The sequence below is a fragment of the Juglans microcarpa x Juglans regia genome, chromosome 5D, assembly GCF_004785595.1.
Source record: "Juglans microcarpa x Juglans regia isolate MS1-56 chromosome 5D, Jm3101_v1.0, whole genome shotgun sequence".
Taxonomy (NCBI): Eukaryota; Viridiplantae; Streptophyta; class Magnoliopsida; order Fagales; family Juglandaceae; genus Juglans; species Juglans microcarpa x Juglans regia.
Window position 1 is genome coordinate 20708059 of NC_054602.1, and position 23584 is coordinate 20731642.

Sequence of the window (23584 nt, forward strand, 5' to 3'; positions counted from 1 at the left end):
AACTTGACATAAACGTAAACTTGAACATAACATAACGTGAAACATGACTTGAACGTTAAATATATGAACTTAGAATCTTATTCAATAGACTTAATTAATAAAGTGACTAAATGGGTGCTACACAGGTTCCCTTAAGCCGTGTGTCCCTGCCGATTACCTCATCACATCACTAATGCCTATACCAGTTGTGAGTGCGTTAATACGTACTCCATAGTTATTGTGGCCCCACGTATTCTATGTGTCACAATTGTTGTGTCTTACATAGTGTATGCTCCACAGTTCTTGTGGTCCCATGAATTGCTTGTGCCACATTTGTTGTGGACACACATAAAATAAAGAGTGGCTCCATTAGCGTTAGTGTCTGGCGCGCTCCGGTGACCAACTAGTTAAGCCCCATTCGCAGTCTGTTGACTGTACTTCGTCAACCCAGGTAATTTCGCACCTATTTAGACACTCCAGCGTGAACAAAAGAATTCCACTAGGATATTACCTCATCCTAGCGCTTAAGGTCATGATTGACATGAATAACTTAGCAAGACTGTTCTCGAGATATACAAACTATATTCGAGACGGGATAACATGAATACAAAAGGACAGAATTCTTGACGTAGCGTAATGTGAAGTGAACGTAAGATGAAAATCATGACATACTTTGGGACATAAATATAACAGATAACATTTCATAACATGGCATACATGTAACAGACAATATTTCATAACATAGCATAACATGTAACAGACAATATTTCATAATATGACATAACATGTGACAGTAAATATTACTTGACATAACATACATGTAATATATGGCATACATAATGTGACATACTTGCAATAGATAGTAACATGAGACAGAATAAATTATGTAACAGATAAGTATTTCGTGATAGAATAATTCGCGTAATAGATAAACATGTGATGACATGGCATGTATAACAACATACGAACATAAACTGTAGTTCTCTTACCCATCACACATACACAGTAAATTGATAGTAAGTTAAAAGCTAACTTATCTCGATAGTCGTGTTTTACGATAATAAAGCACGAATACGAGGAACTATAAGTGGGTATTTTAAAAGTTAGAAACTAATTTACTAACAATTAGAAATGTGAAAAGAGACAACTAAGAGTAAAATTACCATTTTATCCTCCACATGTGAAAAAATGACTATTTTACCCCTAACTTAAGGATTTCATATCCTAATTCCAAAAATTACCAAAATTTACATTCTTCATGAAAATTTTATCCTAGACTCAAATACCAACTCAGAAAAATTTAAAACCATTCACAACTATGGAAAACTCACTATGGCCGAAACATACATAGGCCATTTCTCTTGATTTTGGTTTTAATTCTTTCAAATTTCAAAACTCATGATTAAACTAACATTTTTCTTCTGATATACTCATAACATATTCCCAAGAATAATCATGTTTTGAATCATGATCAAAAGTCATCAAAGTCACTAAAACCATACTTGAACTTTTTCATTTTTCTTCTAAGTTCAAAACAGATTTTTGTTTATAACTTGTTTCGATCAACCACTTGTTCCATGACTTATAACGATGCAATCTTTAAACCAAAACATCACATGATTTACAAAGGTGTCCTTAAACAGGTCCAAGCTTCAAACTCCAGATGACATGGTTAAACATCAACTAAAATATAAATTTAGCCAAGAACATCAACAGTTTGGCCTAACGAAAATCTCCTCGCATAAAATTCCATATCTTCGAAACTAACATCAAATATCTTCAAAATAATATCATAACATGTATATAAGTGGCTTAGGATCATCATATAAAAATATTAAAGCCTTTGAAATAAGATTAAACCACAAAATATTCAAATTTTCACAAAACAAAAACTGTTTTTCCACTTCTGGTTTTCAAGTTTCTAGATCTAAGATAATCTATCATCAAAAGCTTTAGTCATGCAATAAAACCTCAATGAAAATTCATAAACACATGCTAACAACACTTCATAAAATTTTTGGACCAAGATATGTCCATTAGCTTGGTCAAAACATCCAAAACATAACATACTTTCCAGTTTCACGCCCAAAATGACCTTTCCATGATTAAAAATACTGTTAACTGATCAAATGAGCATGTAATAAGACTAATAAGATATCCAAAGAAACTACACTCAAATAAAAACAACTTATATGAAGGAGTAATCACGAGAAAATACTTACAAGGGGTTGAAAGTCTCCACGCAAAAAGACTCAGAAATTTGCCTAAGAGAGCTATTTTGAGTTTTTCTCTAAGAACGGGGTGAAGAAGTGATAAAATGGAGTGAAATATGTCTTGCATGACTTTAGACTCCTAGAGGGGGAAGTTATGGGCTTGAATAACCCTTGATTGGAGGTGGCTATGTGACATAAACTGGTGAATAGTGAGGGGCAAGGACTGCCTACAGCAACTGTGAGAGATGGAGGTTAATGGAGTGGATTTTTCCTTTACATCAAGGCACTATTGGGTGTAGCCAATGGCAGTGGATGGTCTGCCATGTGGGGGAGGAAATTTCTTCAAGAAGCTTTGCCAAGGTGGCCAAATTCGTGGGACTTGGTGAGCCTCACCAAGTGAGCTTCAATTTGGGGTTTAAAGGAGATTTGGTTAGGGTTTGAGATGTTATCAAGCCCAAAACTAATTTTTCTTGACCCAATCAAATTTTCAAGGCTTAAAAGGTTATATAATGATGTCATAACAAGCATTTGATTAATTAATAGCATGTGGAAGTGATTTAATCAAGTGATTAAATACAAAACTAGAAATCGGGTTAAAAAGGGTTTGGAGGCCAACTTTAAGGTTTGGGAAATCGCTTAGAGTTTCGATTTCAACCAAGCTTTTGGAGTTTCAATTAGATTCCAACATTTAGGATTTCGCTAGGATTAAACCCTCTTTGGTCTGGCACAATTTGTTTGATCAGATGAAACAATGCTTTGCTTAAAGTGGCATGATCTCACACCTTCATTTATTTCACAAATCTGTCTAATGGTTCCTCTTTATGCCAAGTGCCTAATATTATTCACTATTTGTGGTTATGATCTTGCCAAGTGTCCAAATAAAATTTCTCTAACCTAATTTGGACATTCCACACTACGATTTTAAAAATACCGCATTGGGTGTGCTTATCGAGGCTACTATTCACTCAAAAAAATGCATAATAAACTTAGTATTGAAAAATTCTAAATATTCATATTAACCTATAGTGAAAACCGTTTACCGAAATTCAACTTTGAAGTACCCCTAAAAATAATTTCATAATTTCAAACAACCGTTTCGTCCAAAATTATGAAAATGAGTTATTGCGTCATAAAATCATAAATAATCAACTGAGTCTAATGGCGCAGACTAAAACACATTCTGACACTTCTAATTACCTCAAATAATTAAACTCATATTTATAGCACCACAGTGAGTGAGAACACTGACTATATTGACAAACTAAAACTTGTGCGATTGGTCGATTCATAAAAACTTATGGAGTTTTTACGAGATTCCTAAAGTTAATAGAAATTCTACCAGTGAATTTCTAGTGGGTTGTTACAATCCCTCATTTGCCAGTAACTAGGGACCGTATGAGAAGCCCTATGCCTCAATTCATGAATGATGGATCAACCAAAGATTACAATCACGATCGATATGCCCCAAAATGCCACAACAATAACAAAAGTAGGGCAATCGGTCATATTTCAAGCAAACCTACACCAAGTTAGAGGTGCTTGTGGTCAGACGTTTAAACCTAAGCGGTCGATTACTTATATCCAATTTCACACGGACCCTAAAAAACTCTCCCCATACAAACAAATTTTCTAGCAAATCAATATTTTCCACCTCGCTAATGGAACTCCCAAGCATACGGACCACCATAGTGTCCATACAATTCAAAGGAAGGTCATAAATTCTGACCCAAAATGAAGCAAAATTTAGGCAGATTTGGGAAATTTGACAGTCATCATCATAGTCTTGGATCAGTACAAAACACTTATATAAAAAAAAGGCCCATTTTAAAGAACACAAGATTTGTCATAAACATCAGTAAATTGCACTATAAAAAGTCCTTTCAGATCAAAGAAAGTCACCTCTTTCACTAGATTCCACACTAATCTCATCATATTCTTAAAGGCTTCCTTGTTAAAAAGCTTTTTGGACAGAAGTTTAAATAAAATACAACACTGGGGGGATTGCTCCACTGTAATTGCAAGAACAAGGTTATTGAGTACAACTTCTAAATTTCCCACATCTATTAAATGTAAATTTTCCACACATTGTGACAGATAGTTAGCCATAGGAAATGCTTTTGTGCAATCCTCACAGAAGGAAATGAAGAAATAAACCCCACTTAAGAAGACTAGAGATCAAAGTAATAATCTACTAATAATCGATAGAAAAAATCCAAACTATCCCCAAGTGATTAATGAAAGCAACGAGCATCCACTAGGAGAAAACAAAAAACCAACAAAACGGTTAACGAAATTGCCTTAGCACAATGGTTTTTCTTAACAATGGTTTTCTATAACTGACACACTATTACTGATATAAAAGCTTTCTCTATGAGTATTTTTTTTTTTAACTTTTCCTATAACTACAATGAATACTGCAACTGGATCATCTGAAACTTATCACTCAAATGGTCCTCTTGATGTGGCACCATCACATAGTGCCACAAGATTTATTGAAAACAAGAAAAGAACACAAAAAATATATTCAATCCAAAAGGGCATCCAAATATATATTTGTACATATACATATATATTTACATATATAAAGAATGAAACTCTAAGTTTCTTTTACCCTTTTTGTATTTGCGTTTTTTATTTTTTTAATAAACCATGTGGCGTCACATAGCGGTGCCACGTTAAGAGTGTCATTTGAGCGGTAAGTTTAAGATAACACCTACAATATATCTCACAACAAGGGCGTGTATTTCGATACTAACTTCTCCATAAATAAAATCATGTGGACCTTACTGGCTAGCTTTTGCTTTTTAATTAGTACTCTATATACATATGTTGTTTAACCCTTTCTCGATTTAATCTTCGTGATTTATTTAATCTCTAGGATATATTCATGTGCTCCTTGATAAAGCACATCTTTCAATCAAGAGATTTACCAACCAAAGGAGATAAAGTCAAATCAAGTTAAAGCTACCATCAAGGAAAGATAAGGACAGGGTTTTGGAAATTTCCTTCAAACCCAATAAAAACATGACAAGTGTCTATTATAACTTATGCACGTGTGCCTTCATTTAAAAGGCATATGTTTGTTACATGCTTAATAGATAAATGTCCATTTTTTTTTAAAATTGATTTAGTTTGAAAGAAAGTTCTGTCCGAAAGATAATATCTTCAAAAATGCTGGATACAAGTAGCATGCATAACCGCTTCGCAAACGATGTCTAAGTGGAAAATGAAATGGTTTGTTTTGAGCTTGGATGAAATGGGTCGTTTTGGCTCCCATTCTCCCCCTCCTCATCTTCCTCATTCTCCCTCCCTCCAAATCGAGAGCTCTCATTCTCCATCCCTCGTCTTCCCCATTCTCTCCCATCTTTCTTTGAACCTATTTCCCCCCTATAAATCGCTCCCTCCCCCAGCTCCCTTCGAAGACCAGCTCCCTCCCTTAGACTTGCCCTCCTTTTTCCTCCCACCGAATCGTTCTCTCCCCCATCTCCCTTAAAAATTTCCTTTACCAACTGTAGAGAATCAAGTCAGTATAACTGACATCAAGGCTGAAGATATTGAAGATCATAATGTCGAGATATGCAGCAACGGTAATGACCGAATCACAGTAACAGATTTAGTGAAATCTCAACAACAAATCAGGAGCCTAACAAGTGAAGAAGAGTCGATCTTGCGATTCTATTATGATAAAATTGTATAGCTGTAATCTTTCAATTGTTTACGTAAATATAGGGATCAGTTGTAAATGCTCTTATATATATACTATAATACAGATCAAATGAAATAATAGAGGAATCAATTCTTGCATACTCTCCTTTGTGAATTTTCTTACATGGTATCAATATAGCCATCAAAAGACCAACGTCTCAATGTGTTCTTCTAATTATGAAACCCAATCTCCCTCCATTATCTCCATGCCTACTGGAAGGCCCAAATGGTGCCATATTTTCGAGGTCAGGACCTCTTTGGTTACCTCGACGGAACCACACCAAAACCACCTAAAACAATTTCCGTCTCCCACCCAGAAACCAATATTGTTTCTGAAATACTCAATCCTACTTATTCTCAATGGCTTAAGCAGGACAACCTCATTCTTAGCACCCTCATGTCTCCTCTTACCGAAGGAGTGCTTGCTCGGGTTATTACTTATACATCCTCCCTTGTTGTCTGGTGTGCCTTGGATGAAACTCAAAATCTCGTGCGCACATTGTTCAAATCCGCACACAACTGACCACTGCAACTAAAGGCAGTAAATTTGCCATTGAATACTTCCATTTCATCAAGAGGCTAGCGGACAAGCTAGCTATCACAGGGCAACCAATGACATGAGATGATACTATCACATATATTCTTGCAGGTCTTGGCCATGAATATGACAGTTTCGTGGCCTCCATTTATGCTCGCACTGATAGTGTGATGCTTGAAGAAATTTATTCTCTCTTATTAACCATAGAAGCTCTTCTTTCTCGTCACCAACTCATTCCTGCAATTCAACAACCTTCTGCTAATGTGGCTCAACGTAAATCACAACCATTTGCATGGTGGCTTTAATTCTGCCAACTGAAACAATGACCAACCCTCTATTATTTGTCAAGTTTGTGGTAAGCCTGGACACTCAGCTCGTAAATGTTATCACATATTTGATATTTTTTATCAGGATGCTCTAAAAGATACACCCAAGCAAGCTATGGTTGCTGTGAATAATGGCAATTCTACCAATTGAGAGACTGAGTGGCATGTGGATACCGATGCAACCCATCACCTCACACATGATGCTTCCAATCTGAACCAACAGAACAACGAATATAATGGTTTAGATACTGTTCAAGTGGGAAATGGTCAAGGTTTTCATATCTCTAAAACTGGTTCTTCTAAATTCCAAACTACCTCGTCCACCTTTGTTCTTAACCATGTCCTTTTAGTTCTTGAGATTCAAAAGAATTTGATATTTGTTTAACAATTTTGTATTGACAATAACGTTTATTTTGAATTTCGCACTCACTTCTTTCTTGTGAAGGATTACTTGGGGAAGGTCCTTCATCAAGGACATCTCAGTGATGGTCTCTACAGTTTCACCACCAAAACAAGTCTACCTCAAGTACACTCCAGTATTCGAGTTTCATTTCGTAACTGGCATCGTGGACTTGGCCATGCATCCAATCCCGTCGTCCACAAAATTCTCTCCACTTTCAACGATCCAATAGAGAAAAATAAATTGCACATTGTGTGCCCTAATTGTCAAATGGCTAAAAGCCATAATTTTCCTTTTAAGCTATCTACATTTGTTTCTTCAAAACCTTTGGATTTAATTTTTACTGAAGTTTGGGGACCTGCTGCCGTTGCTTCCAACACTTATGCTAAATATTATGTGAGTTTTCTAGATGATTATTCCAAGTATATTTGGTTATTTCCTCTTAAACTCAAATCAGATGTGAAAAAAGTTTTTCTTAATTTCCAAAAATGTGGAAAAACATTTTGAAAGGAAAATAAAAGCCATCCAATCCGACTGGGGTGGCGAATATAGACGGTTAAACACATATTTTAAAAACATTGGCATTAACCATCGCCCAACTTGCCCACAAACGCATCAACAGAACGGATCTATTGAGAGGAAACATCAAGACATTGTCGAAGTTGGTTTAAACATATTGGCTCATTCAAATCTCCTAATGATATATTGGGAAGATGCTTTTCAAACTGCAACTTATGTGATAAACAGGCTCCCAACAAATGTTTTAGACCAAAAATCGCCTTTTGAGATGATATATAACCGTGTTCCAAATTACTCTTTTATGCATGTGTTTGGATGTGCATGCTGGCCTAACTTGAGGCCTTACAATCAAAATAAGCTCAATTTCAGTTCAAAAACATGCATTTTCATTGGCTATAGTCTTTGTCATTAAGGGTACAAGTGTCTAGATCTCTCTATTGGTAAGGTCTATGTCTCAAGACATGTCATTTTCGATGAAAACATTTTCCCTTGCACTTCCGAAAATAAAGCCCAAAGCCCTATTCATCAAACTTCAAACTCTGTTTTGCTTCCCCTGCAAATTAATTCTTCCCCATCAACAAGTTTCAGAGATTTGACACCTAATCCAATTTCCACAAGAATCGAATCTACACCATTATGTTCTATTTCTGCAGGAATAGGTCTTGGAACATCTACCCAGCCAATAACCAATGCACTCGACTCTGATGATGCCCCACACGATGATGAATAGCTTGCTCCTACAAACACTCATTCCATGATCACTCGATCAAAGAATCATATCCCTAAGCCTCGACAACAACCTAATGGCTGCATTCGGTACCTTTTACAGAGAGCTTTGATTGCAGAAACCGCAACTCTAGCACTAGAGTCAACTTCTTACACTAAGGCCTCCAAATTATCCCACTGGTGAGATACTATGAATAAAGAATTCACTGCCCTGCTACAAAATGGCACTTGCTCTTTGGTGTCACCATCGAATAACACTACCGTTGTGCGCTGTCATTGGGTGTTTAAAATTAAAAAGAAGGCGGATGGGACCATTGAACGTTATAAAGCACGACTAGTAGCCAAGGATTCCGCCAATAAGAATGAGTCAATTTTTCAGAAACATTCAGTCCTGTCATCAAACATACAACTATTCGGTTAGTGTTTTCTCTTGCCGTTTCTTATAATTGGCCTATAAAGCAATTGAATGTACAAAATGCATTCTTGCATGGTGGGTTACAAGAGGATGTGTTCGTGTCACAACCCCAAGGATATATTCATCCACAATATCCAAATCATGTGTGTAAATTACACAAATCACTCTATGGATTGCGGCAAGCTCCAAGAGCATGGTTTTCAAAGCTCTCGGACAAACTCAAGTCTTTGGATTTTCATGAAAGTAAAGCTGATACTTCCCTCTTTATTTTTCAAAAATTAGCCATTTACATACTTATATATGTGGATGATATTTTTTATAACGGGCTCAAGTTCGGATGCAATCACTCGTGTGATTAACTGCTTGAAAGATACTTTTGCTGTCAAAGACTTAGGTGCGCTAAATTTCTTTCTTGGTGTTGAGGCACTTCGGTGTCCAGATGGAATTTATCTAACTCAACGCAAGTATATTGTTGATTTACTCAAATGTAGCAACATGGACAAAGCCAAGCCTTGCACAAGTCTCATGGCCTCTAATTGTCATCTTACTTCCAACGATGGACATCCTTTTGAAGATATAAGTCTCTATCGAAGCATCGTAGGTAGCATGCAATACCTATCCTTCACAAGGCCTGATTTAGCCTTTGCAGTACATAAAGTCAGTAAATTTATGCATCGACCTCTTGATACACATTGGATGGAAGTCAAGCGCACGTTGCAGTATCTTAAACACTCTGTGTCTACTGGTCTAAACATCACCAAAGCTGGTGCTATGAGGTAGCAAGCTTACTCAGATTCTGATTGGGCTGCTGATAGAGATGACCGATGCTTAGTTGGTGCTTTCTGTGTCTATATGGGCTCCAATTTAATATCTTGGAGTTGCAAGCAGCAACAAGCAGTTGCTAGAAGCAGTACCAATGTTGAATACAAAGTGCTAGCAAACACAACAGTCGAGCTCACTTGGATAAAATCTCTTTTATTTAAACTTGGTCTTCCTCAAAAACAGCCACCGGTTCTTTGGTGTGATAATATTGGAGCCACTTATCTCACATCAAATCTAGTGTTTCATGCAAGAACGAAGCACATAGAAATTGATTTCCACTTTGTAAGAGACCAAGTTCTCAATAAACAATTGGTGGTGCAATTTATTTCAAGTCGAGATCAGTTAGCAAATGCGCTTACCAAGCCGTTACCTCCATCAAAGTTCAAACATGTACAACACAATCTGCATGTCTGTGAACTACCCTCCAGATTGAGGGGGCTTGTAGAGAATCAAGTTAGTATAACTGACATCAAGGCTGAAGATATTGAAGATCAGAATGTCGAGATATGCAGCAACGATAATGACCAAAATCACAGTAGTAGATTTGGTGAAATCTCAACAACAAATCAGGAGCCTAACAAATGAAAAAGACTCGATCTTGCGATTCTGTTATGATAAAATTGTATTGCTGTAATCTTTCAATTGTTCACGTAAATATAGGGATCAATTGTAAATGCTCTTATATATATATATATATATATACTGTTGTACAGATCAAATGAAATAATAGAGGAATCTATTCTCGCAACCTCTCCCTTTTGAATTTTCTTACACCAACTTAAGGATTCTATCATAGATCTGGACTGCAAATAATAATAAAAAATACTGAGGAATGACATCGGAGACATGGGTCCTATTGGGCATGAAACATGTGCATTGTCTTGTAAATTGTAATGAAAAATGCTGGATGTAATTGCCTGGGGGCCTTGAGCACTGAAACTCATGTAATATATAGATCATGAATTGCTTTCCACGAACCAGGCTGCTCAAGCCATGATTTCAGTAGTTGTGACCCACCGATGTGAATAAAACTTTTTCTAAGTAGTTTCATGGTCGTATGATGCACCATTTCTCTCTCAGTCAAGCAGATATTGTAAGAGGGTTGGGCCTACTATTTTCTTTCATTTTCTTTCCTATTTTCCCAGTATTATGTCAAATGAAACTGTCCAATTTTTCTAAAATAACATCAGCGACCATCACCTCTTCTATTGCCTCTGAGATTCTTTAGGTTTTCACGGGATGTTCTACATTCCATACCACCGACAAGCTGGGCCTATTATGTCGTCATGTCTATAATGATGTGTGGATATCTCCCTTTAGAATTATCTTTGAAAATCTACAAAACCAGGACTATGTCTTTGTGGTTTCGAACACAAGAACCTTAGGAAGGGGGTGGAGAGAAAAGGGGAAAAAAATTAGGAAGAGAACATGCCCCCTCCCCTAAACATTGAGACTTAGCATTTTTGTTTGAAAGTTGGAAATGAGAAGACTGAAGACGCTGAGATAAAGATGAAGGAACGTTGGAATGAACTGTTTTGAGAAAACGACCACGAAGAAGAAAACCACGCAGAAACACACGAAGCCAAAGCAAATGTGAACAAGCTTTGAATCTTTGTTTGAAGAATAAGCCTCAGACCACACGAACGCAAGATGGGTTTCGCGTATTTCATCTGCTTGAAGAACAGGCCAAAACCCACACAAAATCTCTTTTCAGATTTCTCTTTCCAGAATTTCTTCTCTTTTTTTTTTTAAATGTAACGACTGACGTGGCATAGCCGACTGCCCACCGTTTGCGCGGCCCGACTATCCCTAGAAGAACTACAATATCTTTGAAAAGTTCTATACGTTCTGGCATATCTATTTCCTAGTATACCTTAATCAAACCCTCAGGCAGCATGTATAAGGAAAAAAGATGATGAAAACAGAGAGATAGTCATGGGGTAAGTAGAAGCTTTCTGAAAAACATGGGTTATGCAAGCACTCCATTTGAAAAAGAATAAAATTCACCATTAAAAAATTAATTTTTTTCATGTGAATTTTATATTTACACAATTTTTTTAAAAAGAATGCACGGTATTTATATAATCCATGACTACAAATATCATTTCTCTTATTGTTATATGCATGCAAGGGACGTGGCTCAATAATATTATTGTAGCTTAGAAGTTGAACTAAGAGATTGCATAAATATTGGTAGTGAACTCCAAGTAAGTGGAGTTATTTAGGTTTTCTTCTTATTTAATTCCATAAAAGGAACAAAAATCAGTGTAGTCCGAGCTACGAGGGACTGTGCATAGGCGATTGCATTGAGCTCGTAGCTAGGGAAGCGATTATGATTGAATAAGTTGGCAAAAAAATGCCCCCCTTTTGTGCTCAAAACACTAAACAGGAAGATCGAGTCTCGCTCCCGTGCATGCAGAAGGGACGAAGTTAAGGAGACAATTTAAAAATAATAATAATAATAATAATAAATAATAAATGCCATGAAAAGATAATTACTTTTCTTATTGAGTAATGCTAGGCTCTCGTATAGCAATGATGGCCGTGTCGTTCAGTACAAATTTATTTTTTATTTTTATTTTTATTTTTATTTTTTCATATTTTTTGAACATATTTAATATTTTTAAAAAATAAAAAAATACAACAATACACTAAAAGTCACTTTCTTAATCATTATATAAAAAAAATTTAAAAAAAAAATACATGAACGATCAAAGTAAAGAGGCAAACTCAAACAGCATACTAGCATTTCTTTTTCTTATTTGCATTCAATATAGAGTGGGGCTACTATGCCGCCCCACTCTTACCGCTGGGCGTGCCGTCCAGTGGTTTTGTTTTTTTTTTTTTTTTTTTTCTTTTCACATTTTTTAATACATTTAAATATTTTTAAAAAATAAAAAAAAATACATCAATACATTTAAAATCACTTCCTTAACCACCAAGTAAAAAAAATTTGACCAGCGGTCATAATGGAGCGGCATAGTAGACTCTCTCTTCAATATATGTTCATGGAACTTTTTATTCATTCATTTCATGTCTTTTAAGTCATTAAGTACGGATTAACACGTAGTTATTTCACAAAATTTGCATGAATTTTTATAAGTTTCAAATATTAGATTCAGTAATGGATTATGTAAGTATTGCATATTCATTTTGAAAAAGAGAGATCAAATAATAATAAAAAAAAATGAGGAAATAAGTTATTCATTCATTTCATGTCTTTTAAGTCATTAAGTACGGATTAACATGTAATTATTTCACAAAATTTGCATAAATTTTTATAAGTTTCAAATATTAGATTCAGTAATGGAAATGTAAGTATTGCATATTTATTTTAAAAAAGAGTAAGACCAAATATTAAAAAAAAATGAGGAAATAAGTGCAACGCTTTCGAAAAGAGTATGCAACGCTTCTTCAAAAAAAATTAATTAATGATGTATCCTACTCCTTCAAAAGGAATATACAACGTTTGCATAATGTATGATTGTATCAACATTACTCGGATGAAAATTACAAGATTCATGCAAATTTTGTGAAAGCTAAAACGCAACCAAGTTTCAGAACATGCATTGCAAAGCGTGTATTTGTGAAAAATCATACCAAAACTGAAAGTGTTACATCGCCAATCACATTGTCCAATGGAAATGTTCATTACAGCATCCATTCGCTTTCCCCAACCCATCGATGGACGAACAATAGTTGGCCACAAATCCCCATAATACCAGTTCAATCATGTCTCTATGGAACATTATAATCTCTTCAAACTTCTCTTTCTTGCATCTATTTTTTTCTTGTCTGCATGAACTTTTGTCAATCCACCTTCCTTTTTTTGTGCATTGATTGCTGTTGCCGGAGCAGACCCACTAACTCCAGTGTCTGCTGTGGGTGCTACAGCAGCTGGCTGCTCTGGCCCATTTCCCCTGGTGGCTGTTGTAGAAGGGGCCGGTAGGGATGGTAATGGTAATGCAGCGCCTGGTGATATGCTCTTCTGGTCAGCATTAAGAACTGAGGTATTGGTCTGGTCAACATTCAATGCAGTGGTGGACTCGGATATAGCTCCCGATTTAAACTTGGGTTTTGGCTTAGCATGGATCCCAGTATAAAGCCTGCAAAAAGTTTGGAAAAACCCTCAGGTTCCTTGTACTCGAAAGGGGGGGGGGGGGGGGGGGGGGGGGGGGGGGGGGGGGGGGGGGGGGGGGGGGGGGGGGGGGGGGGGGTGTGGGGGTTTGTAACAATAAATGAAGGCAACCCTTGGCGTAGATTAGATGCTTTCTTTATAAAGGCATCAATTTTCACGGCAAAATTGATGTAAGAAGTCTGTAAGACACAATTCTTACTCCAAGTTATCCAAAAAAACACCTCAAGGAGGGCTATCACACTGAGTTTAATATTAATATAACACATTATCTCAAGACACGCGAAATCAATTCCGGCATAATCCCTAGGGGTTGGCTCAAGTGGTAAAGACCTTGGGCTTGGGGTATGCTCCCCCTAGGTCTAAGGTTCCAATCCCATTAGGTACAAACAATCTTTAGGGGCCATCGGATTAGGGGATTTTCCCCTTGAATTACCCAAGGTGCACTTGCAGGAAACTCCTTATCAAGAGCCTGTGCACCCCTGAGATTAGTCGGAACGCTATTTTTGGACATCCGGTGCCATTAAAAAGAAAAAAAATCCAAGTTAAGCATGCAATAATATAAATGCCCACTGATGGAAGCATTGGAAAAAAGCCCAACCATGATAAGGCTGAAAAAGAAGAATTATTAATCTCTTAATAAGACAAAAAGCGGAGCGGGGCCGGGGGGGGGGGGGGGGGGGGGTGCGAACCAACCGGAACGCCATACGTTTGCCTTGCCCTCTATCACCCCCTAAGGAACTACACATTCAGGTGTGGAATGACAAGCTACCGATTAGAGATCCCATAAAACATGGCAGTCTAAGGCCAAATTCACCATGGGAAAATGTCTGCCTGATAAACATTATGTATTTTTGCACAGAAAGTTCCCCTGTTCCAATATATCACAACATGAAGTGGATAACGAGAGGAATGACTGACCTAGCATGTCTAGCATACTCCTCATAATTCTCAAGCAGCATCTTGCCAGCTTGTTCATTCAAAGCTGATTCTGGAAATGGTTCAATCAATAAACACCTAACTACCTGTAACCAGAACTCAGAGTCAAGGAATCAAACTTGAACAGAATCTGAAGCTAATGCATCTGATTGTCGAACTTTTAGAACAGTCAAACAGATGGCAAAAGAAGTGGAAGTAGAACTAAATTATGTTCTACACTGAAAAGCACATGAGCCTTACAATGAGAACATGCCGTAACCCAAGACTCGGATTCCAATCCTTTTTAAGTGTGTTGACACAGATCTCACCATTGTTTGCAATATTTGGATGGAAAATCTTAGTCAGGAAGTAACCTTCAACACAAAATAAGATGTGAATCACAGTTAAATCAAAGATTCATCCGTTAACAAAGTTCATGTTTCCAAGTTAAAACTGTAACAAGTATCAACAAACCTTTGGGAGGAGACTGTGGGAAGTCATGAGATAATAATAACTTCATGCGGAAAACACCATTTTCATATGGAGTCCCAGCTGCAAGTCAAGAAATGCTTATTCAGTTTGAAGCCTTCACAATGCCTCAAAAGAGTAAACTTATGAAGATAAAGCTACATGCCTGGGCCCTCAATATCACCATATATGGTTGAAAAATCATCATCGTTTACGCCAACTTTGATACCCTCTGGGGGAGATTCATCAAGATTCTTCAATTCCTTTGCAAGTTGCTTGATAACATTTGGTGGAAGATTTTCATTAGTCGCCTGAAAATATAAATAAAAAAAATTGTAAGAGGACTTTAACAATTCAAAAGTGACAATAGCAAAGGATGCCATGCTTCCATCATCACAATCCCAAAGCCTCTTCTTATTTTGAAATGAATTATAAACAAACTTAAAAAAAGGATCTGTGCCTCCCAAAAAGGGAAGGGCTAGGTTACCATATTAATGGCTGACAACAACGAGACATCATTTTATATGTGTAAATGCTCATGACAAAACTCTAGACCCCTTGATCAAAACAACCAAACAGTACATCAACAATATCATATCTCATTCTAGTTTCCTGGTTAAAGCGCATATATCACTATTTACCAAGGAATTCATTGAGTAAGAAGTAGTGAATTACTTGACTAATAATAAACAAATCACAATAAAAAGGCACAAAACTAAAAACTGGTCACAAAAAGAAAGAAAAAATCTACCATTGTCACAAAGAGAAAGGGAACCCTTATGCAAACTTTTCTTGCCGAGAACAAATCAATGCCCCAACCTAAACTTGCTTTTGTTCAGAGTGATAAAAAAATAGAGTGCCGCCAAAAGTTCCTGCAAAAGAAATCTCTGTGAACAAATAGGTATTGGCTCCACAAAGAGCATACATCAAAGACAATTTAAGTTCATTAATACATCTCCACAGACAGATAACAAAAACTAGCAGATGGAATGAACAGCCAATGGTCTGATAATGAAAGAATGTAGCATTCAAGGGTCTTTAGACACGTTGAACACAACCACAACTATACTCATGAAATTATAGACGATGTGAGTAACACCAACAAAACATTTTCATGGCATTTATATAGATTAATATACACATATATAGAGTGATTTGAATATTATATGTGAGCAGCATGATTAGTTAATTGGACAATTCCTATGTCAAATAACAATTACTAGAGTGAGTGGCTGGCGCGATATTGTTACCCACAAATCCACAGGCATATGCTTTTGGGTTAAAGTGAGGTTACATCATGTATGAAGCCTTAAGAAATGATTGCTTAAGGATTTAAATCTTAACCCTCACATTTCCAAGATCTCAACAAGTGGAGCCAAAGCTCAAAGGAGAGTCTGATTCAATAGGGAAAGTGAGAGACAACAATGTTGATTGTCGTCAATAGCTCCCATTGTAGAGCAAGAACGACTCGCTTAAGGCTCTAATGATAAGCATGGACTCTTAGAGATGGCACAAGACACTTGGATTGTTAAGAAATTGCTCCGTTCAAGGGGAAGGCTAACTATGTATAACTTAATCTGGTACGATTAGACTCGCATGTGAAGGGGGAAGGTTCGTTTAACATCAAATAGTAGCGACAAAGGTGTGTGGTTGATATAACAGATTAAAGCCCAAATTCAAATGCTTTCTCTTACAATGAAATTCCTAAGGGGTCAACTCTCACAAAAAGAGGAAAAAAAAAATATTTACTAATTCATATTTCCTTGACATCCCTGAACTATAGTGTTTCAAATGAATATAACATTATCTAACATGAGACCCTTTCTGAAAAACCTCTACCATAATAAGACTAAGCGCCTAAAATTTCACTTGCCAAAAAGAAAGGAAAGGGGGATCGAATAAAATTTATAACTCGTAAAAACTGTCATCCATGAGTTCTAAAAAAACAAAATGACCCACCTTTCAGTATCTGCGTCTAGCATATATTCTACACAAACTAAAATAATTACAGAGTTTAAGTTGCTTTGCTATTACTCATTACTATAACAACATCATTACGGAAAGATAACCGGCAGAAGCACATTTAACATAAAGTCCAGATATGTTATTCAATGTCTCATCCCAAAAGACAAACTTGTTAGCTGAGACATGGAATTCAAACCACTACTAAAGGTACTCCTCATTCAATGTAATAAATTTCCCCTTTCTTCAATAAAAAATGTGTTTCCAATAATAATAATAAAAAAAACTCAAGAACACAAAAGCTCCCCATTCTTTGTGTATCAGGCTCACAGCAAGAAGCTCCTGCCTGCACTACCAAGATCTAAAAATAACCTACGAGTAAAAATCAAATCATGGGAACAAGTTTTTCTGATCATCAATCTTCCCGATGATTAGGGACTCTGATTTTGTGCTGATAAAAGCATTTTTTATACAGTTTATCAGTGTATTGGTTTTGTCTCTTCCATTTCCACTTTCTAGCTCATCCGAAAACTAACATATATGGATGTGTGATCCTACCTTTCTCCTTCAATCGCAAGCAATGACATATTGACAAAAAAATTAAGCAACAAATAATATGCCATTTTGCAGATAATAGATAACTCAAGCCAAAATAATCCAGACACAAGTGTACATGAAAAACTCAAAAGTACCTGAATTTCTCCAAAAAATAAAAAAAAATAAATAAAAAAAATAAAAAAAAAAAAAGAACGTAGAGAAAAAGGAGAGACGCACATAAGCACTCAATAATACAAAAATCTGCTGAAACGGAAAGTCCCACAGTTAAGAAGCCCAAAGACAGTATATTCTTCTAGTATCGAATCCCTAAAAGAGAATTATTAGAATAAATAGATCCTCAATTCATAGCACGTATGAACAGATTAACAAGAACCAAATAGCAAACTTTTACAACTCATCTGACTAGAAGTGAACAAAACCAAAATAACGCATATTTCCTATGTTTACGCGAGAGCGAGCGAGAGAGAGTATTTCAAACTAAAACCCTTTAATACAAGTAACCTAGTTGACCATACAAACCAAGAAAAGAACCTTAAAAGACACATCCCCATATGTCAGATCAAAACCCTTCTGCTTTGGAAAAAGACGCAGGAATCACATTCCCATTTCACCAAGTGCGAAATCACACACGCACCCACAAATAGAACAAGAAAAGGATATCATCCAATAAAAGCGAAGAATCAATCAACTCAGAGACGGGCACGCAAGATTTCACCTGCACCCAATCACATTCAAAAAAATAGGAAATCAAAGAGAGTACAAATATTACCAAAACCCTAAATGAGAATCCACCCAATCCGGTTCTTCTATCCCAGAGCCCAACCACAGTGCGCACGAGAGAGAGAGAGAGAGAGAGAGAGAGCGATGTCTCCTTTGAATGATTGAACTGTTGATTTTAGAGGTAGAGGCCAAGGCAGAGAGAAAGAAAAAGAGAATTATTGTTTATTTAATGAAAACAAAACAAAGCAGATTAAATAATTTTTATTTTATTTTATTTTTTTTGACATCTAATAATTTTGATTTTTGAAATGACGTGTCAGCTCTCAAAATCTTATAGACGTTGGATTCCTTATGTCTACTCCAAACCCACGTGCTTATTATTTTACGTGCTTTACACTCCCCATTCAAATTTGGAAGAGCCAGAAAACGTGTCTCCCATTTCCCTACGGGATGCGCGTTGGATTTGTATTTTAAAATAAACAAATATATCAATATATAAATATATATATATACATATACACACACAAGCTTACTCTAGCGATGAGCAGAATTTTATTAAGAGCATTTTTAATTTATATTAAAATTTTTATTACAAAATAAATTTTATTGCACAAACATCTTCCGAGTAACCAAACAAACTAACAAAATAAATGAAAAATGGAAAAACTCAAACATATTTTTGCAAAGAAATAAATGACCATTAGTATCAAAATTGACAACCACCACCACCCATGCTGTAGCCCATGCCACTATGCTCATGTTGCATAGGAGAGAGATGATATAAGATCTATCCGTTAATACGTTTGGATCTTAAAATGAGTTAAATTAAGTTTTAAATAAGAATATTTTATGAGTCTCATCAAGATAGATTAAAATTTTTTAGGTTGATATGGGTTTGATTTTTTAGATTAAAATGTATGAAATAGATTGAGATGAATTTAATTTTTTTATGAGAAATTGAAAAAGTAATGAATCTCATCAATAATTAGTTTAAGATGAGTTTAATTTAATTCAACAATTAAACACAACCTTACGTGGTAAAACTCACCTAATATTAGTGACATGATAAATATTGATATGTTTATCATATCTCAACCTGAGTGATTTGGATTCAGAGATGAGTTTAGATGGTTTGTGAATAGTTAAATAAAAGTTGAATTATTTATTATATTTTGTATCAAAATTTAAAAAAGTTGTAATGATGAGATGAGATTAGTTGAGATGAGTTGATGTGGATTTTGAATGGAAACAAGTACGAGTAAATAAAAGTTTTCTTAGCCAATGAAGTCTCAATAGAATTCTTCAACTTGATTACAAATTTTCACCTCCAAGTTACAACTCACAAGAGCTAATTGATCACATTCAAAGATCATAACCTTTAAAATCAAAGCCTGAATCATAACTTTTTTCGAGAATATTAAGAAGAGCTGATCTTTTGGTTGTCCATAAATTTAGTAGATTTGGCTTCAATTTTCAATCCAAAGTTCTCTTCGTTGCACATTCCATTAGTAAATTTGATGAAAGTGGGAGGAAATGGTTTGAATAGAAGCATCTAATACAATATGTGCTTTTATTAGTAAAACTTTCCAAATTGAGTAGGCATGATGATGATCATTGCTGAATGCTGAGGAAAAAAAATGGAATGATGATTAAATATAACCAAAAGGACAGAAGGCATCTTATACTATTGCCTATTGGTTTTGCATTGACTTGAGCACCAACCCAATGATATTCTTGTCTCATAATCTATAATGGGAAAGTGACTGGTTAACATTAATATATATATTATTTTGAAAAATATTTTAGATCCCATTTATATGTTGAGATGGGTTAAGTTTTTTATGAATAGTAGTGAGTTGAGATAATGTAGTGAGTTTTGTAGGGCCTAGCTAAGATAAATTTAGATGTGTTTAGATGTTAAAATGATTTTAGATATATTTATGAGAAGTTGAAAAATGTCATGAGTCTCGCGTGTAAGGAGGTGTTAAGTTGAAAAATTTCGGATATCACATGTAAAAAAGTTTTAAGATGAGATAAGTTTAATGGTTTAAGAATTCGGTATTTAGATGTTAGACCCAACTTAAAATTAGACTGAACTTATGTTCCAAATTGGGCATTAGTAAAAAAAAAATTATAAAAACAATTTAATCAAGATTAGTATATATAAGACGCGAATTCGTTATACGAGATAAGTTTCAAGTAATGAAAAACCGTGCAAATATACTTAATTAGAAGATTTTCGATATACACACAATTTCTTGTTTATATTAAGGAAAAATGTTTTGTATAATTGAGAAACAGATCTCAAATACGTTTGATTCATACAAAACTCACATCAATTCTTAGTTCAATTTTGCTTGTACAGATGTTTCAAACGTATAGTTTTATACAGTGTGATCAACAAAATAAATACAGACAAATTATATTTGAGACATAAGCACTAGATCTTAATATAACTGACAAGATGAAGTTCTCTTCCATATATGTTTGATTAGAAATTATGTGATAGTACATCTATTCCTTTATTTAGATGCATTACTTTCTTTGCACATGAATAAATTTATCTACCTAATTAAAACCAAAAATTCATGGATTAACTTTAATTATAAATAACAATTTTTTCGTAGAAGGAATTATTGCGAAAGTGGAGTTTAAGATTACGTTTGGATGTTGAGATGATCTCAAATAATCAGAGTTGATATATGAATAGTAATATTTTATGGGGCACACTAAGATGTGTTTGAATATTAATATGTTGATATATGTGTTTGAATGTATGAAATGAGTTGAGATGAATTTAATTTTTTTATGAAAAGTTGAAAAAATAATGGATCTAATCAATAACTAATTTAAGATGAGTTTATATTCTAAACATAATCTAAAATTGTACATTTGTTTTGCATAAAACTTACGCGTTTTAGATTTATACAAATTATTTTTAAGTATTAATGAACTCATAAGTAATCTTTTCTATCCTTTATGTGTATATTTATTTTTGAAAAATCCTATACACTATATTATTATTTTATTATATAAAATGTAATATACTTATCACGGGTAGATGATTCAATATCATATTTTATATAGAGAAAATATTCTCATCAGCCTCTGTAGTAAATCACACACTGCACAACTTACGTGTCAACTGATTTTGAATTTGAATTTTTTCCTCCTCGTTCAACAGATAGTTTGATGTGAGAGAGAGAACTTGAAGAGAGAGAAGTAAGAGACGTTGAGGACACCTGAGGGATAGAGAGAGAAAGAGATTGAGGATAGAGAGAGGTTGAAGAGAGGGGGTTTGAGAGAGAAAACTTGATGAGAGAGAGAGAGAGAGCTTGAGGAGAGAGAAAGGGGTTGATGAGAGAGAGCTGATGAGAGAGAGAGGTTGAGGATAGAGAGAGGTTGAAGAGAGCGGGTTTGAGAGAGAATGCTTGATTGGAGAGATGCTGAGAGAGAGAGCATGAGGAGAGAGATGATGAGAGAGAAAGCTTGAGAGAGGCGTCTAACATTTAAAAGAAATAAAAAATAAAAAGTGTGTGTAGTGTGCATTGAAACAGTTGTAGACGTATAGCAGCTCTCATTTTATATATAGAAAATGAAAGTAAACATAAATGTATTGCATATCATTACTTTTTAAAAAAATAAAAAATAAACAGAGAAATTTTAATGCAGCAGAATATTGTAAAAGAGGTCGGTGGTAGTTTAGGTCCGTGACTTGTCGGGACGTAGGGACAAAGTCTACCATTTTTGAATTTGCTGCCGACGAATTGCTAGGCTGTTGACCGTTGGAGGGTCGTCTTCCTAACTAGCCGTTAGCCACCGGCTCCTAAGTACGCGTTTGAGGGTTTTGTATTAGAGAAATTTTATAGTTAAGCAATTGTCAGGGTGTAATCGGTCCAATTCGATATGATTTTAGATAAAATTTAAGATTAGATTGGTATGTACCGATTTTACAGTTTATAATATCGCTTATGTATCAATTACCTTCTTAAACTGATACTTTCAGTTTTATCGGTTTCTGATCCGATCTGATCCGATTTTTTTATTTTTTTTAAATGTAAGTTTGACAGTTTGTCATCTGTCAGTGCATGTAAATTATTATATGATTCTTAATTGATTTTGATAGTTTTGAGCCATATTTAAAGATGTTTCAGTTCTCGTTACCTATTCAAACTTAAAAATGATTTTGTTTATACAGACAGTGATTATGATGAAAAATGTTATAATGTAGTTCAATCAATATAATAATTTCCTGGGCATTGCTGAATAATCAGTGACCATGTATCATGTTTGAAATATTTGTTAATTGGATGCCATTTAATTGTAATTTACTACATATTGACAATATATATATATATATAAACCAGATGTAATATCTCAGATACAATTATCTCATTTTCTTAAAGTTATACTTATAGTGATTTAGTATAGCTATATAATATATTATACTATTAGTAATTTAGTATAGTTATATATTAGTATTAGTTATAAACTTATATATTAGTATAACTATATAATATATTAGACTATATATAATATAATTTAATATATATTTTTATGTTTAAAGCATATGATCAATTAAATTTTCATCTTTAAGATTAACTTTTATTTTATAAATTATATAACATTATCTTATATATAATTATATTAATAATATATGATCAAACAAATTACAAATGTTCATATCTAAGATTAACATTTTATGTTATAACTTATAATTTATAAATTATAATATGAAATTATTTCATATATGATATGTAATTATATATATTATATATACAACTTTCACATATAATTATATATTATATTTAAAACTTATATATAAAATATATTTTGTATAATATTAATTTTGTATAAAATTTATATATAAAATATTAATTTATATATATATATATTTCTCCAACCGGTCCGGTCTGATTCTGTCTGGTCCGGTCCGGTTCCGGCTGATTTCTCTAATACACGAACAGGTCCCGGACCGGACCGGTTCAAAATCGAAAAAACCGGTCTAGTCCAGTTTGGTCTGGACTGATTTTTCGATTTTTCAGTATAAATTTACACCCCTAGCAATTGTAGTGTGGTTTTATTTTATTTTATTTTTTCTTTCCTACGGTCGAAATCTCAGCCTCCATTGTCTTGACTTTCTTAGAGCATCCGCATCGGTTTCTTTAAAGTGTATTTCA

The 23584-nt window shown here is 34.7% G+C and overlaps 1 protein-coding gene across 2 annotated transcripts; it reads right to left on the reverse strand.

Moving 5' to 3' along the window:
• Positions 1-13226: 13226 nt before the first annotated feature.
• LOC121264481 (ubiquitin-conjugating enzyme E2 22-like) lies at positions 13227-18630 on the reverse strand. Of its 2 annotated transcripts, XM_041167670.1 has the most exons (8): positions 18454-18623; positions 17901-17990; positions 15916-16036; positions 15331-15475; positions 15171-15248; positions 14958-15070; positions 14700-14803; positions 13227-13749 (listed from the first exon to the last, which is right to left on the reverse strand). In XM_041167670.1, exons 3-8 carry the CDS (start codon positions 15916-15918, stop codon positions 13392-13394), a joined length of 801 nt encoding a protein of 266 aa, XP_041023604.1. In that variant the 5' UTR covers positions 15919-16036; positions 17901-17990; positions 18454-18623; the 3' UTR covers positions 13227-13391. The 2 variants fall into 2 exon arrangements, with proteins under 2 accessions (XP_041023604.1, XP_041023603.1); XM_041167669.1 differs by lacking the exon at positions 17901-17990 and having other exon boundaries at positions 18454-18630.
• Between the last annotated feature and the right edge of the window lie 4954 nt (positions 18631-23584).